Source organism: Equus caballus, chromosome 24 (genome assembly GCF_041296265.1).
Source record: "Equus caballus isolate H_3958 breed thoroughbred chromosome 24, TB-T2T, whole genome shotgun sequence".
Taxonomy (NCBI): domain Eukaryota; kingdom Metazoa; phylum Chordata; class Mammalia; order Perissodactyla; family Equidae; genus Equus; species Equus caballus.
In genome coordinates, this window is record NC_091707.1 from 32704633 (window position 1) to 32720823 (window position 16191).

Genomic DNA, 16191 nt, shown 5'->3' on the forward strand with positions numbered 1-16191 from the left:
TATAATTATATTAATGTAATTATATATTATGTACTTAATATAGTAAGCCATTTTTGTATTGGCCTTGTTTAAAAAACTCTAACTCCTAAGAATACTTTTCAGCAAAATAAATGAAAATAGGTCGATTCATTTAGAAGCGTTTTTTGAAAACTTAGCCCAAAATGCCAAATAAATCTCTTAGACTTATGCTGCTTGAAATGGTAAAAATCAGCATTTTACTCTTAATATGTAAAGATGACTCCTTACTTTCCTTGTAGGACCTTGTCTACTGTAGAATGTGCATGATTTTGCCCTACTTACAGTGACTGGATTCTCATCCTCTCAATAGGATCAATCTTAAGCCAGCCCTCTTTACCTCCTCGATCCATATTAAACCTGTCTTGGAAAGAGTCTGTTTATTGGATAATATAGCTATACTGGGGCTCTATGACAATATCTTTTGCTGCCTCATTAACTCTGGAGCATTAGAACAAGATAAAAATGCACTAAAGCCTCTTATCTGATGTCTGGTGTAACCTGCTGAAAGCAGGAGTGCCATTAGTTTATGTTAGAAATCAAATGGCCCTCTCCAGTGCAGGAAGTACTGATTAAACCTGAGGTGTCCCTGGAGGACTCTACAGCTGTCACAGGGGTGGTGGCTGTTCCTCACCAAAAGAGAAATCTGGGCCAGAGGTCCCAGTGGGGCGGCACTTTAAGAACTCGCACGTGGCTGCCCCAGCTGTTCGGCTTTGCCTAATGAATTGTTTTACAAGAAGAGGCTGGGTATTGTCATCACAAGCTGCCTTCCTTAGGGACTGGAGCAGGCCAAATGATAGGTAATGTTAGTGATGGTAATTGAAATGTGATGGCTCTCCTGGGATCTTTACAGCCCTGGAGCTCATGGGCACTTGTGGATTGTCTTGTCCTACCAAGGCCCTATTTGAAATGTGCATTTTTCCCCCCCCAGTTTCATAATACTGTTGTGTGAATTTTTCTCTCTTGTCTGCATTAGAGAAATTCATTGACAGAAGCAGTCTTAGGAACATTATAGTGGCTTTAAGTACAAAAGGAATAGCTTTGACTTTTTCATTTTAAATTGTCGACATTGTAATAGTAAAGGGGCACTGTGTTGTCTTAGACTCTTGAGAAACCACTGCAGAGATCGCTCTAGGCTTTCAAAGGAACATTTTAAACTTATACAAGTAATATAAACTCTTAATTAAAAAAAAATGTAAATGGTATGGAAGGATGTAAAGTGAAAAGTAAAAACTTTATCTGCTAGACTTGCTAGAGGTAACCGCCGCCAGCAGTTTCTCCACGAACACTCTAGACATTTTCCGTGCATGATCAAGTTTCTGTACGTTACCACATCAGATGAGACCGTAATATACATACTGTTTTGTAACTTGTTTTTTTGCCCCGCAGTATATCTTGGCTATCTTTCCACTGCAATACAGATGGATCTACCTCTTTGTTTCCCAGCTGCTGCACAGCATTTCATTGTATGGAGGTACCAACTCTAGACTCTTAGTAGATGGTTGACTTGGGCCTTATGAGTGAATACTTATTATACCAACTGGTTGCACTCATTGATTTGTGGTCTGTGAGTCAACCTATGATTTTACATGAAATGGTTTTCCTTTCTTCAGGAATGTTCCTTTAGATCCAGGACTGTTTTAGAATAGGAAATACTGGAGGTGAAACTTTTTTACGGGGATAATATGAGTCTTGTCATGGACTGTCAGCTGGACATATGTGTAGTGATATGCACCCTGCTGTATGTTTTAAATTCTTTGCTTAGTTTTTTGAGAATGCTGTCCCAGATAGGTGCAGAAAACAAATAGCCTTTAATGGATGTTAAAGGCATTGACTGAAAGCTTCCTCTAAAGTTGAATGAATGTTTTCTACTTCACAAGTTCCAAGAATCAAGTTATGAATGCATTAATGGACTTGGGAAATGATTTGTCCGCACATGGAAATGAGGACTTAGGTTTCTTCTGTAACAGCTTGGCTAACAAAGCAAGTTTGTGCCTCATGAACTTTAGGGGCCTTGCTGGGAGTGGCAGTGTGATGAATGAAGCAAAGCAATTTTCCAGGAGCGTTTCAGGTCAGTGATGGGAGAAATCAGTTGTCTTCTCAGACAAACAAACCTAATTTTAGTTGCATCTGTCTTCAATAGGAGAATCTATGCAAATCGAATGGTAGAAATGTTCAGTTCCATCAGAAATAGGAATACTGTATGTGTTTTTTAACTCAAAGCCCTATAAACTCATTCTCTCAACACTTCAAAGTTCTGATTTGCCCAAACATTATGGTAAGGGCATCATACTAATAAATTGTGAAATGCCAGCTAGTTTTGTTTCAGGTTGCTTATACAGTGTTTTTCCTCTCCTTGGTGTTAATCATTTGAATTGATGTGCAATACTTAACAGTTGGAGGCTATTATTAATAACAGTTACTGTTTATACCTGACTGACTTCTTGTCCAAGCCTTCAGTAGGTTCTTGGTGGACATAAGTATACAGAGATTTCTAGGGCTCTTGTGGAATATTGGTGATCATCTAAACCTGTGCTATTCAAAAGAGTTGCCACTAGGCACATGTGGCTGTTTAAAGTTTAATTAATTAAAACTAAAAATTTAATTCCTCAGTCACACTAGCAAATGCTCAGTAGTTACATGTGGCTAGTGGCTACTGTACTAAACAGCACAGATATAAGACATTTCCATTGGATGGCACCACTCTAAACTAAAGGTTCACAAACTATGGCCCACAGCCCGTTTTTGTATTCCCTATGAGCTAAGAATCGTTTTTACATGTTTAAAGGGTTGTAAAAATAAAACTCAAAAACAGAAGAGTATGAGGTAGAGAATGAATGTGGCCCGCAAAGCCTAACTTTACTCTCTGGCCGTTTATAAGAAAAATTCACTGACCCTTGGAACTAGGCCTACTTCTCTTGATGACATTTCAGCTTTCTGATCAAGTTAGTTTAGAGGTTTCCCTAAGCCATCAAAAGATTGTGAATCTATTAAGCAAATTAGGCAAATTTAGGAGCAAAGTTTCTTAGAATGGAATGAGTCCAGAGCTTAGACAGATCAGTTCCCTGGAGTTAGCACAAGTGGGATAAGCTTTGAAATAGGTAAAATTCTTTGTAGTACAAGTGATCAACTTGCAACAGCTTTGTGACTAAAACCTTCAGTATAACAGAACATCATTCTGATTTTGTACACTATTTTGTGTCTTGTGAGTACCATATTCTCCCATCTTACTCTGAAAGAAATAGAATGAATACGTTTCAGCAGATAGGCTTGACCTTTCAACAAAGAATTTACCATGAAGATTTTTAACTGTTCAAGTTATTTTTAACTGTCAAATTATTTCAGTCAATCTCTCCTAGGAAGAATGAAGCAAAAAGTTTGTTCTGCTGGTAGTCTGAACATCTGAGAAATGATCTTCCCCTGCCAAAGCTCTAACAATTTCTCATTAAATGTAAGGCTTATGAAATCTGCCTATAAAATGAGCATCTGGCACTTCTGTGGTAAATTAGAGAATCAACTTGTTGCTTTCAAGATAAGATCTTGACATTCGTGAGGGAACTTTGTGAATTCCCAAGTTTCTGATAGCCCATAGCATATCATTTTTGCTCTAAAATGCACTAAGGTACAGTTGAAAAAAATTATTATCCCTTTGGGCTTTTATGTAAATTATGCCATAAAATGATTCTCCCACTAAAATAAATGTCATACTACAATATATTGAATTATTAGTAGAAGCATTAACTTGAACTTGTCCGAATCTTCAGACTCAAGATAGTGATGCCAGATTATCATGGACTGTGTGGTTGAGATCATGAAATGTACTAAACCACAGAAAAAGTCACATTTCAACATAAGCTTTGGCGAAAGAGGCAAGCAGTAGGAGGAAATAAAGGGGGAGATAATGTGAAACAGTGTTTTGAGAGGGAAGCTTCATGAAATGATAACTTCTTTCTAAAGAACACTGTGAATGGTGGCTGTGTTTTGTTTTTATTCCCTGGTACAAAATCAGGGCAAATTTTATTAGAGCTCTATTTTATTTTATTAAAGCTCTGTTCTTTGATCATAACTAGTTATAGTGTCAATTAGCAGTTTCCCATGTTGGAACTTTGACTAAATTTATGACAGCCCCTCAGATTTCTTCTAATTCTTCAGTGTTATCCCATTTGCCTTTCTTTGTCAACTCTTCTCTCAGTCTTCTTGCTCTTTCAGTTCTTCCATATCACTTTTATGTGTGCCCTCCAAACCTTTACTACTCTCTTGCCTTGCCAGTATTAATGGTAGACTCCTCTTCATTGCCTGTGTAAATAGTCTTGAAGTCATACACTGCCCTCTTCCATAAGGCATTCCTGTAAGCATCTACCCTTTAGGATCACCCAATCTCCAGTGAGAGAGTCCATATTTCCTATGTAATCAAGGATGTACCCCTTCTAAAACTGGCTGTTACCAAGTTTGAATCTTTGTCCATGGCATTTTATGATGCAGTGAAAGTATGGCAAAGTCATATACCTTGAGCTTGTGTTTTACACCCCAGTTGAAAAGTCAGACGCATTAAGGGGAAGGAATATCACCTTGAGATTTAGAGTTGCAAACTGTAGCGTTTACGGATGGCCTTGCACATTGTCCATGATGGGGAGAACTTGAAATTCAAGCTTTTAAGAAATTAGATATTTCTCCCTTTTCTAGCATAAAGTATTTATAAAACCAGTCCAAAAAACACTGCCCTATATCCAAGGGTTTTTTATTGGCCTATCAGGATTTGAAAAAGAATTCTTTTTATGTCCTTAGGTTCTCAGATTAGCAGAGCAAACTTAACTTTTTCATAAAGTCTGCACATTACTACAAAGTAGGTAAGTCAGTCTGACCTTAAACTCCGTAAGCTCTATAAGGATATCTGGGCATCTGGGGTTTTCACTACTGAATTCCCAGCACTTACTGTAATTGGTATATGATAAATATCTATTGTTTAATAGGTGCTTACCTTTCCTTTTTTGTGATTTATATTTACAAAGGCATTTTCTTTTAGTATAAGTCAGTTTTATCTATGTTAAACAATTTCTTGTTATAACTTACAATCCTTCCTTTTTATGAACTCTTTAACTTCACATTTTCTCCCAAATCATATTGTGGTCATGAGTCCCGTGTTTCCTGTATCATTCTCACTGCCTTTTCAACTTTCATTAAAGTGGTTTTTTTTCCTCTCTACTGATGAATGTTTTTGATAAAAATTGGCAAACTTGCTAAAACATTCCCACACGCTGCTGGATATGTGATGGAACTGTTCATGTCGTATTTCTGAGCCAACTCCAAGAAAAGTATCCCATCCATCCTTTGTTCCAAATTTGTAGTCATCTACAGTTTCCATAGTGTTACTTTTACTATGTATGAGAGTACTGCTAGGGAACATCACAGCCACCGTGGAATGCAGGTGGTGAGTGGACTGCTGGGTTCAGCTAACTAGCTGAAGAATAAATGGTTTTTGCCATAAATGAGATCTAATAATTATTTTCTTTAAATTAATAATTATGTCCTTAGAGATTACGTTGGATTTTTTTTTTAAGATTTTATTTTTTTCCTTTTTCTCCCCAAAGCCCCCCAGTACATAGTTGTATATTCTTCGTTGTGGGTCCTTTTAGTTGTGGCATGTGGGACGCTGCCTCAGCGTGGTTTGATGAGCAGTGCCATGTCCATGCCCAGGATTCGAACCAACGAAACACTGGGCCGCCTGCAGCAGAGCACACGAACTTAACCAGCCAGCCCCTGGATTTTGTTTTTATTGTTCACCACCAGTGTGTGAAATGAATGTATACTAATATGGGCTATCACCACCTACATTTGCTTTGGTGTTTGGTGGGTGAAAGAGGACATCCCTGTTTGCATGATTAACCTCATAAGAACTAAGGATCCTTCCATGTGTATGAACTACCCCTATACTTTATTTAGGTCAACAATGAAGCTGAGAAAAGCTGAAAGCTTTTCCTCTAAGATCAAAAACAAGACAAGGATGCCCACTTTTGCCACTTTTATTCAACATAGTATCAGAAGTCCTAGCCACAGCAATTAGGCAAGAAAAAGAAATAAAAGTCATCCAAATTGGAAAGGAAGTAGTAAAACTGTGACTATTTGCAGAAGACATGATACTATATATAGAAAATCCTAAAGACTCTACCAAAAAACTATTAGAACTAATAAATGAATTCGTAAAGTTGTAGGATACAAAATTAATATACAGAAATATGTTGCATTTATATATAGTAATAAAAAAAGATCAGAAAGAGAAATTAACAATTCCACTTACAGTTGCATCAAAAAGAATAAAATTCCTAGGAATAAATTAAGCAAGGATATGAAAGACGTATACTCTGAAAACTATAAAACTATAAGATGAAAGAAATTGAAGGTGACACAAATAAATGGAAAGATAAACCATGCTTGTGGATTGGAAGAATTAATGTTGTTAAAATGTGCATACTGCCCAAAGCAATCTACAGATTCAGTGCAATCTCTATCAAAATGCCAGTGGCATTTTTCACTGACCTGGAATAGCCAAAGCCATTTTGAGAGGGAAAAACAAAGCTGGAGGTGTCACACTCCCTGATTTCAAACTATACTACAAAGCTATAGCAATCAAAACAGTATAGTACTGGCACAAAAACAGACACACAGATCAATGGAACAGAATAGAGGACCCAGAAATAAACATGTTCTTATATGGTCAATTAATCTACGACAAAGGAGTCAAGAATATACAATGGGGAAAAGACAGTCTTTTCAATAAATGGTTTTGGGAAAACTGGGCAGCTACATGCAAAAGAGTGAAACTGGACCATTCTCTTACACAAAATAACACAAAATTACACAAAAATAAACTCATAGTGGTTTAAAACGTAAATGTAAGACCTGAAACCATAAAACTCCTAGAAGAAAACATAGGCAGTAAATTCTTTGACATTGGTCTTAGCAATGTTTTTTTGTATGTATCTCCTCAGGCAAGGGTAACAAAAGCAAAAATAAACAAATGGAACTACATCAAACTAAAAAGCTTTTGCACAGTGAAGGAAATCATTGACAAAATGAAAAGGCAACCTACTGAATGGGAAAAGATATTTGCAAATGATATATTCGATAAGGGGTTAAAGTCCAAAATATATAAAGAACTCATACCACTCACTGTCAAAAGAAAACCAAACAGTCTGATTGAAAAATGGGCAGAGGACCTAAATAGACATTTTTCCAGAGAAAGACATATAGATGGCCAAGAGGCATGTGAAAAGATGCTCAGTGTCACTAATCATCAGGGAAATGCAAATCGAAACCACAGTGCAATATCACCTCACACCTGTCAGAATGGCTATTATGAATAAGACAAGAAACAATAAGTGTTGGTAAGGATGCGGAGAGAAGGGTACACTTGTACACTGTTGGTGGTAATGTAAATTGTTGCAGCCACTATGGAAACTAATATGGAGGTTCCTCAAAAAATTAAAAATGGAACTACCATATGGTCCAGCAAAATTCCACTTCTGGGTATATATTTGAAGAAAATAAAAACATTAACTTGAAAAGATATAGGCACCACACGTTCATTGCAGCATTATTTACAATAGCCAAGAAGTAGAAGCGACCTAAGTATCCACCTATAGGTGAATGGATAAAGAACGTGTGGTATATGTATACAGTGGAATATTACTCAGCCATAAAAAAGAATGAAGTCTTGTCATTTGCAACAACATGGATGGACCTAAAGGGTATTATGCTAAGTGAAATAAGTCAGACAAAGAAAGACAAGTACCATATGATTTTACTTATATGTGGAATCTAAAAAAACAAAACAAACTAGAAACAGACTCATAGACAAACCAGAAACTGTCCAGAGGGGAGAGGATAGGTGAAATAAGTGCAGGGGATTAAGAGCTACAAACTTCCAGTCATAAAATAAATAAGTCATGGGGATGTAATGTACAGCACGGGGAAATATAGTCAATAATATTGTAATAACTTTGTATGGTGATGGATGGCAGCTATACATATCATGATGATCATTTTGTAAGGTATAAAAATATTGAATCACTATGTTGCACACCTGAAATTAATATACTATTGTATGTCAATTATACTTCAATTAAAAAAAATGAAGCTGGCTTTGCAGAAATTAACAAGGAAACCCTCAAATTCACATGGCAATATAAGAGACCCAGAATAGTTTAACAATCTTGAAAAAGAACAAAGTTGAAGAACTCCCACATCCCAGTCTCAAAACTTAATATAAAGCTACAGTAATCAAGACAGTGTGGACTGGCATAAGGATAGTCATCTAGATCAATGGAATAGAATTGAGAGTCCAGAAAGAAACCCTCACATTTGTAGTCAATTAATTTTTGAAAGGGGTGCTGGATCATTCAAAATAGTCTCTTTAACAAAGGATGCTAGGAAAATGAAATATATGCATGCAAAAACCCCCCAAATTGAACCCGCTAACTCACACCATATATAAATATTAACTCAAAATTGATTGTAGTCCTAAATATAAGAGCTAAAACTATAAAACTCTTAGAAAAAAACATAGGCATAAATCTTTGTGACCGTAGATTAAGCAGTAGTTTCTTGATATGATACCAAAAGCACAAGCCAAAAAAGAAAATAATAAATTGGACATCAAAATATAAAACTTTTGTGTTTTAAAGATACCATCAAGAAAGTGAAAAGACAGCCCACAGAATGGGAGAAGACTTTTGCAAATCTTTTCTGTATTGTTTGATAAGGCACTTGTATCCAGAATATATAAAGAACTCTTACAACTTAACAATAAAAAGACAACCCAATTTTTAAAGTGGGCAAAGGATTTGAATAGACATTTCTCCAAAGAAGAAATGTAGATGACCAATAAGCATATGCAAAGATGCTCAACGTCATTAATCATTAGGGAAATGCAAAATCAAAAGCATGAGATACTACTTCACATCCACTAGGATGGCTGTAATAAAAAAGATGGACAATAACAAGTGTTGATGAGGATGTGGAGGAATTGGAACCTTTGTGCACTATTGGTGGGAATGTAAAAATAGTGCAGCCGATATGGAAAACAATGTGGTGGTTCCTCAAAAAATTAAAAATAGAGTTACCATATGACCCAGCAACTCCACTTTTGGATACATACCCAAAAGAATTGAAAGCTGGGACTTGAAGAGATATTTGCGCGCCCATCTTCACAGCAGGATTTTTTGCAGTTGCCAAAAGGTGGAAACAACCCAGTGTCCATCGAAAGATGAATGGATAATCAAAATGTGATATATACATACAATGGAATATTATTCAGCCTTAAAAAGGAAGGAAAATCTGACATGTGTTACAACATGAATGAGCTTGAGAATATGCCAAGTGAAATAAGCCAATCACAAAAAGACAGATACTGTATGATTCTACTTGTATGAGGAACCTAGAGTAGTCAAATTCACAGAGACAAAAAGTAGAATGGTAGTTGCCAGGGGCTGGGAGAGGGAGAATGGGGAGTTATTATTTAATGGGTACAGAGTTTCAGTTTTGCAAGATGAAAAAGGTCTGGACATTGGTTACAAGACAATATGAATATACTTATTGCCGCTGAAATGTACACTTAAAAATGGTTAAGATGGTAAAATGTATGTTACATGTATCTTACCACAATTTAGAGGGGTGGGGGCAAGTTATGGTATGTGAATTATATCTCAATTTTAAAATAAATTATATGAGTAAAAGAAGAAAACAAAGAAATGAAACCAGTCCAGGAAGTCCAAAAGGATTTGAAGAAGGCCATTATAGACCTGCGCCTAACTGAAGGCCTTTTATTGATGTATACTGATTTAGTATTCCACTTCCTTCAATTCCTGAATGAGTCCCTTCTACCTCTCCTTTTCCCTTTATTTTTTCCCAAAGTAGATTTGAAATAATCTCCTGATTATCCTTGGTACTTATTTTAACATCTTATCTTACCACAGGTTCACATCTATTAGGATTTGAATATTTTCATAATAAACTTTTATTTGTGGCCTACTATGAAAAGCAATGTGCTAGACCCTGGATGTCAAAAATACATAAACTCTTCTCAAGGCACTTGCAATCTGATTAGAGTGACAAGGCAAATGGGTAAAAAAATCACAGGGCAGGAGATCATGGAGTTCAGAAATGAGAGATCATAGTGGGCTGAAGGTGTTGGGTGGAGTCTTCAAACCAAAAAAAGTGGTATTTAAACTGGAATGAAAGAAATATATATATCACCATTGGCAAATTGGTTTCCTTTTCACTGTAAGATTCCATGTAAAATGTAACATTCTGTGTAGCAGTTACTTTTTGATTAACCTTCACAAATCCTTTTTTCTCATATCCATTTCCTTGCTGGCAGCCCAGCTTTCTAGTACAGTAAAAGGCATCGCTTGTCTATTTTTCCACATAGAGACCAGTGAATAAGTAGTTATGGAGGCAAAGTAACTCTCCATCATAATTTGGCCCCCAAACCATGAAACAGCCTCTCTGGGTTCACCCTGTTTAGCCTGTAAGTGGGAACAAAGAGAGAAGAAAGTAGCCACTGTCAGGCATCTCTGGCCTGGGGTGAATTCGACCTGCACCTTGACAATGATTTTGACTATTTCTGAATGGATTTACAACCCGTCAGAGTCTCAAAAACCCTTAATTTTAAAAATATATAGTTTTTTTTCTTTTTTTTTTAGTCTTCTGCCTCCTAAATGTTAACTTCCTTATGACATGCAGTGATGATTTCTGAATTTCTGTTAGGCACAACTCATTATTGAAGCACTGAAACAGTTGATTACCAGTGCAGCTAATTCTTTTTTAAATAAACAAGAGTCCTTTAAAAAGATTAGCCAGAACAGTTTTGAAAATTCACAGCAGCACTGATGTGTATCAGTTCTGGCTTGGCAGACTTTGACCCAGGGCTGTGCAGTGTTTTATTACCCTCAGCTACATAAGGACACATACTTATAGCACTGCTTTTGTAGCAGATATTTTTATAACTCTACAAAATGATTAGACTGACATAGAGCAATTCTCTAAATTCATAGGTATTAAAATATTCTGGCAGCTGTCTCCTTTTTGCCTTTAAGTTGAGCCATCATGATGAGATAAGACTGCACCAGGCCTGGTCGGTACATGAATGAAGTTAGGCATGGTATGCTCACATTATTGAAAGGGTCTTTGTCACTATAAATAGGTGAGATCTTGGAGGAGGGGTTCCCATATAGTAATTCCAATTCAATTCCAGTAATATTCTTGTTTTTCAGAAAACTTTTTACTTCAAAACACATTCCATGTAATTATATAGGAAAGACGTTATGGTATAAAATTGTCTCTGAATTCTAATTAAAACAACTTAGCTTGTGCTCAAAAACATACAGTACCTTTATCTGGGAGTTTGAGGTATTGATTACGGTTTAGAGAGTGTTTAGGAGAACCTGAGTGGAAGAAAATTGCTGGTATATTGGTAGTAGAGTTCAGTGACATGGGATACAAACTCTTCTGTTCTCAAAAGAGGCTTCTAGCAACTCCTGGACTTTTAGGTATAGTCCTTAATAGGGGTGACCAAGAGTCTGGGAAGGTCTTATGTTATGATCTCAGAAACTCTCTGACCTCTCTTCCCCTAAGTAGTCCCTACCTGCTTCCAAGTGTCTCAAATTCTTTTAACTGAGAACAATTTACTCTTGAAAGATTGACCCTTTGCTGAGAAGCATGAGGCTTTAAATGGCAAGTGATTATCGGTACAACCATTTTGGAAAACTGTTAGGCAGTATCTACTAAGGCTGATTATACCTATACTCTATGACTCAATAATTCCAGTGCTAATTATATACCATAGAAATAGAAATGCAAACATTTGTATACCAAAAGATGCACACAAAAATATTCAGAGCAGCAAACTCAGACCCAAACTGGAAACAATCCAAAAGTTCACTGATGGTAGGATAAATAAGTAAATTATGATATTTTCATATAGTTGAATACTATATAGCCATGAAAATGAACAAACTATTGCTACTTGTAACAACATGAATGAGTCTGAGGAACATAACATTGAGTGAATGAAGCTAGACACAAAAGAATACATATAGACTAGGCCTTATATAAGAATAATAGGAATTGTTTTCTGGGGTATCTTTGTCATGGGTGGCTGCAAATGTAGCCAGCCCTGGTGGTCTAGTGGTTAAGATTTGGGGCTCTCACCACTGTAGCCCAATTTGATTTTCCAGTCAAGGAAGCACACACCCATCTGTCACTTGTCATACTGTGAAGGCTGCCTGTTGCTGTGATGCTGAAAGCTATGCCACTGGTATTTCAAATACCAGTAGGGTCACCCATGCTAGACAGGTTTCAGTGGAGCTTCCAGACTAGGACAGACTAGGAAGAAGGACCTTGCCACCCACTTTCAAAAGAACTGGCCATGAAAACTCTATGTATAGCAGCAGAGTATTGTCTGATAGAGCACCAGAAGGTGGGATGATGGGGCAAAAAGACCAGGCAGGGTTCCGATCTTCTGTCCACAGGGTTGCTGGGAGTCGGCATCAACTCAGCACTAACAGAAAACTGTGAATGTATACAATTTTTTTTGGCTTAATAGTTTGCTTTTAACATAAACATTCTCAGTATTAAAAATTTTGTTCCCAGAGAGTCCTTAAAGACGTATCACTGTAATAGAGAAAGAATGATGATGAATGTGATTCAGTAGATGGCAGTGTTCCCTTTGAAGTTTTTAGTTAAGATGTGGGTACATGGGGGTAATGTTTAGCAACTTTTTTCAGTAGGATAAAGGTCACATGCTGGAACAAGTAGACCAGAAAGAACATTTTAATGGCTTTGTCCATTTGTTGTTTCATGTATTACTATTTTGAATAAACCGATAAGATTTAGAGTCCACAAATCTAGAGAACATATTTTTCCACATAAAACCCTACAATGATGCCTGTAAGAGGAAGTTGTTTAATGTAATATTGCTTTAAGTAGGTGTTAATGGATAGAATATTCAGGAAGGATTTGAGCAGTCTTTTTGTTTTCTTTTCTGTTTTGTATTTAGGAATATGTATATGTCAAGATTGAGATAATGACTAACTGCTTTGGACAAAGATGTCAGTGAAATTTATTGATCAGGAGATTAGGATTCACTTGAGCATAAATTAAAAGAAAAATTAAAATGACCAGTCTGTTTTTGTTTTTTTGATACAATCAAATGCAATTTCAAGAGTCTCTCTTTTTTCATACTGAAATTTTCTTAAAAGGGTAGTGCTCAATGAAAGGAATTGAGGTTTAAGAAATCTTGTGGAGGGGCCAGCCCCATGGTTAAGTTAGTGCGCTCTGCTTTGGCGGCCTGAGATTTCACCAGTTTGGATGCCAGGTGCAGACATGGCACTGCTCATCAGGCCATGTTGAGGCAGTGTCCCACATGCCACAACCAGTGGCACTCACAACTAGAATACACAACTATGTACTGGGGGGCTTTGGGGAAAAGAAAAAAAAAGGGAAGATTGGCAACAGTTGTTAGCTCAGGTGCCAGTCTTTAAAAAAAAAAAGGAAAAGAAATCTTGTGGCATTATAGGGGTTTTAGTTGTACAGAACTTGACATGGATTTGAGTAATAGGTCAGAGAAGTCAAGAGTTATCAGCCAAAGGACAAAACTTGCCTGTCATTCAGAATGGGAGACCATTGAACAAACTAGTCAGTTGGAATAGGAAGAACTACATTTAAGTCCTGACTTTGCTCATTATTAGCTATTGACCTTGGGCAAATCACTTAACCTGCCTAATTTTTCTTTTTCTCGTCTGTGAAATATAGGTGATAAATAACTGCTTTGCCTTCTGTATCAGTTAAGTGTCTCAAGTAGGCGCAGTGTCTTTAAGGGTGCTGCGTTAGCGTTAGTGGACTCTACATTGTTGTTATACTGTTCAATTAACTTTTTATTTCCTAGGTTTTCTGCCTGTACTCATCAGGTGCCTGCTGAGGACATTGATAAGCACAGCTTCAACAGTTGTCATTATAAGAGTACCTCCCGATAGGTACTGTACTAAGTGCTTTAAGTGCATACTTTCCAAAGCCTCACAATTACGCTGGGAGGAAGTTGGACTGTTGACCCCATTTTATAGTTTGCAGAGGCCTGGGCTAGCCCAAGAGCTGTGAACCAAACCCAAACTTTCCAAAGCCTCGCAATTACACTGGGAGGAAGTTGGACTGTTGACCCCATTTTATAGTTTGCAGAGGCCTGGGCTAGCCCAAGAGCTGTGAACCAAACCCAAACCATCTGACTCTGCAGCAGGTGCTTGTAATGTTATTCTATGCCTGCCGTGATGCGCTTCATTTTTGACTTTTCCACAGCTGCTATTTGAGAAGCCAGGGTCATACATAGTGTTTTTATGTATTGAACAGTTCAAATAAAGACATTGGGACTTAAAAGAAAATTTTATCCTGTTTCACTTTGGAGTTAACAGAATCCTAGTGCATGCACTTATTAATTTGGGAATGGGGAGAGTTGATGCTCTTGACTTGAGCCTGTGTTTTGTCTTTAGCCAGAGCACGTACAAATCCATTTCTTGATGATTCAAACTCAAGGAGAGGAACAGTAACGTCAACAAACCTAAAGTAACAGTAACACAATCTGAAGAGTGTTTAATATGGTTTTGAGGATATATTGATTTTTCTTTGCAAACACCCTCCCAATTATATTTTATTTTAATATTACAACTGGTTTTCCTTTTTCTGTGTGTGTGTGTGTGTGTGTGTGTGTGTGTTGTTTTAGGGGCTTTTCCATTTATCATAATTGTAATAGTTATTGACATTTTGCATGAAGATAACATTTTCTGGAGAATATATTTAAAACTGATTACTAAATATGCTAATAACTAAATATATTTTTGCTATTCCTGTCAGGTAAAAACAAATAAATATATTTGAAAATTTTCATTTATAAATTTTCATTTATACTTTCATTTTGAAAGTATATCTTTAACCCTCTCTTATAAAAATATAAAAATCTTCATGTTTTGGCCACCTTCTAATTTAGTTTGTGTCACTTTCCATTTTTTAAATAAATTTTTAGTTTGAGAAAAGTTTTAGATATTTATGGGAAAATTGTGGAGAGTTTTCCTATAACCCACACCCAGTTTCTCCTATTGTCATTATTATTATTATTATAGTACATTTGTTACAATTAAAGAACTTTACTTTTTTTTTTTTTCCACTTTTTCCCATACTTTATTCAGATTTCTTTAGTTTTTCCCTAATGTCACTTTTCTGTTCTGGCATCCCATTCAGGATACCTTAATTAAATTTAGTAGTCATATCTCCCCATAGGCTTCTCTGGGCTGTGACAGTTTCTCAGACTTTTCCTGTTTTTTGATGACCTTGACAGTTTTAAGGAGGACTGGTCAGATTCATTGTAGAATGTCGCTCAATTGGGATTTGATGTTTTTCTCATGATTGTGGTTTGCCTTTCACTGCATACCCTATGTTCTGCTGGGAGATTGCTCTTAATCATAGTGAACTATATGAGGAAGGTAGATGAGGATCTGAATATATTGGCTGTGAATAACCCACACAAAGATAAGCATTAACAGCATTCTTTTTTTGGCATTGAAACATTGGCTACATTCTTTATATTTTTTATCTTTCATCATTTTTCAGAAGAAGCCAGTCCTAATTCTGGCTGAAAATAGAGTCTAGGTTGTATGATCTGTTCATGACCCTAAAACAGTTTCTTTTCTAATTGCACCTATCAGGACAGGTAGCATGGTTTTTACTGTTACTCTAAAGAGCTTTTTTTAATCCATATGGGCCTTTTAATTAGTAACGGGCAATTTTGGATGAATTGTTAATTGATTAGAATTGTGAAAATTTTATGCAGCCTAGAACAGTATAAGATTAAAACAGGGTCTGGTTTAGTCACTATTCTAAGATGAACGCTTGAAAAGTATTATTTTAGTGGTTTTGGTTTGTATTCCAGCCTGGTGTTTGTTTTAACTCTGCTAAGAATGATTGTCTTTTAACTCACTGAGGTCCTCAGTTCTACTCCATTAAGGGCCACTTTTCTGCCAATCAAAAAGCAGCATCCCTGAGATTGATTTTTGTTACAGTGGATAGTAATGGCTGCCCAGTGACAACATTTCAAACTCTTTTATGTAAACAGAAAGCAATCAAATAAGTACTAAT

General features: G+C 36.5%; 1 protein-coding gene and 1 long non-coding RNA gene across 6 annotated transcripts in view; one reads left to right on the forward strand and one right to left on the reverse strand.

Moving 5' to 3' along the window:
- The window catches only part of LIN52 (lin-52 DREAM MuvB core complex component), a 112170-nt gene that overhangs the window by 49828 nt on the left and 46151 nt on the right, over positions 1-16191 (forward strand). The window contains exon 6 of one of the 5 annotated variants that reach the window (XM_023628090.2): positions 13958-14434. The exons of 3 other annotated variants lie outside the window; for them this stretch is intronic. In XM_023628090.2, coding sequence (XP_023483858.1) covers positions 13958-14166 — 209 coding nt within the window. In that variant the 3' untranslated portion in view covers positions 14167-14434. Of the gene's footprint in view, positions 1-13957; positions 14435-16191 lie in introns of those variants that run through there. One more of the 5 variants, XM_070250154.1, reaches the window with a different exon arrangement.
- The window catches only part of LOC138920661 (uncharacterized), a 46568-nt gene that overhangs the window by 7152 nt on the left and 23225 nt on the right, over positions 1-16191 (reverse strand). The window lies entirely within an intron of this gene.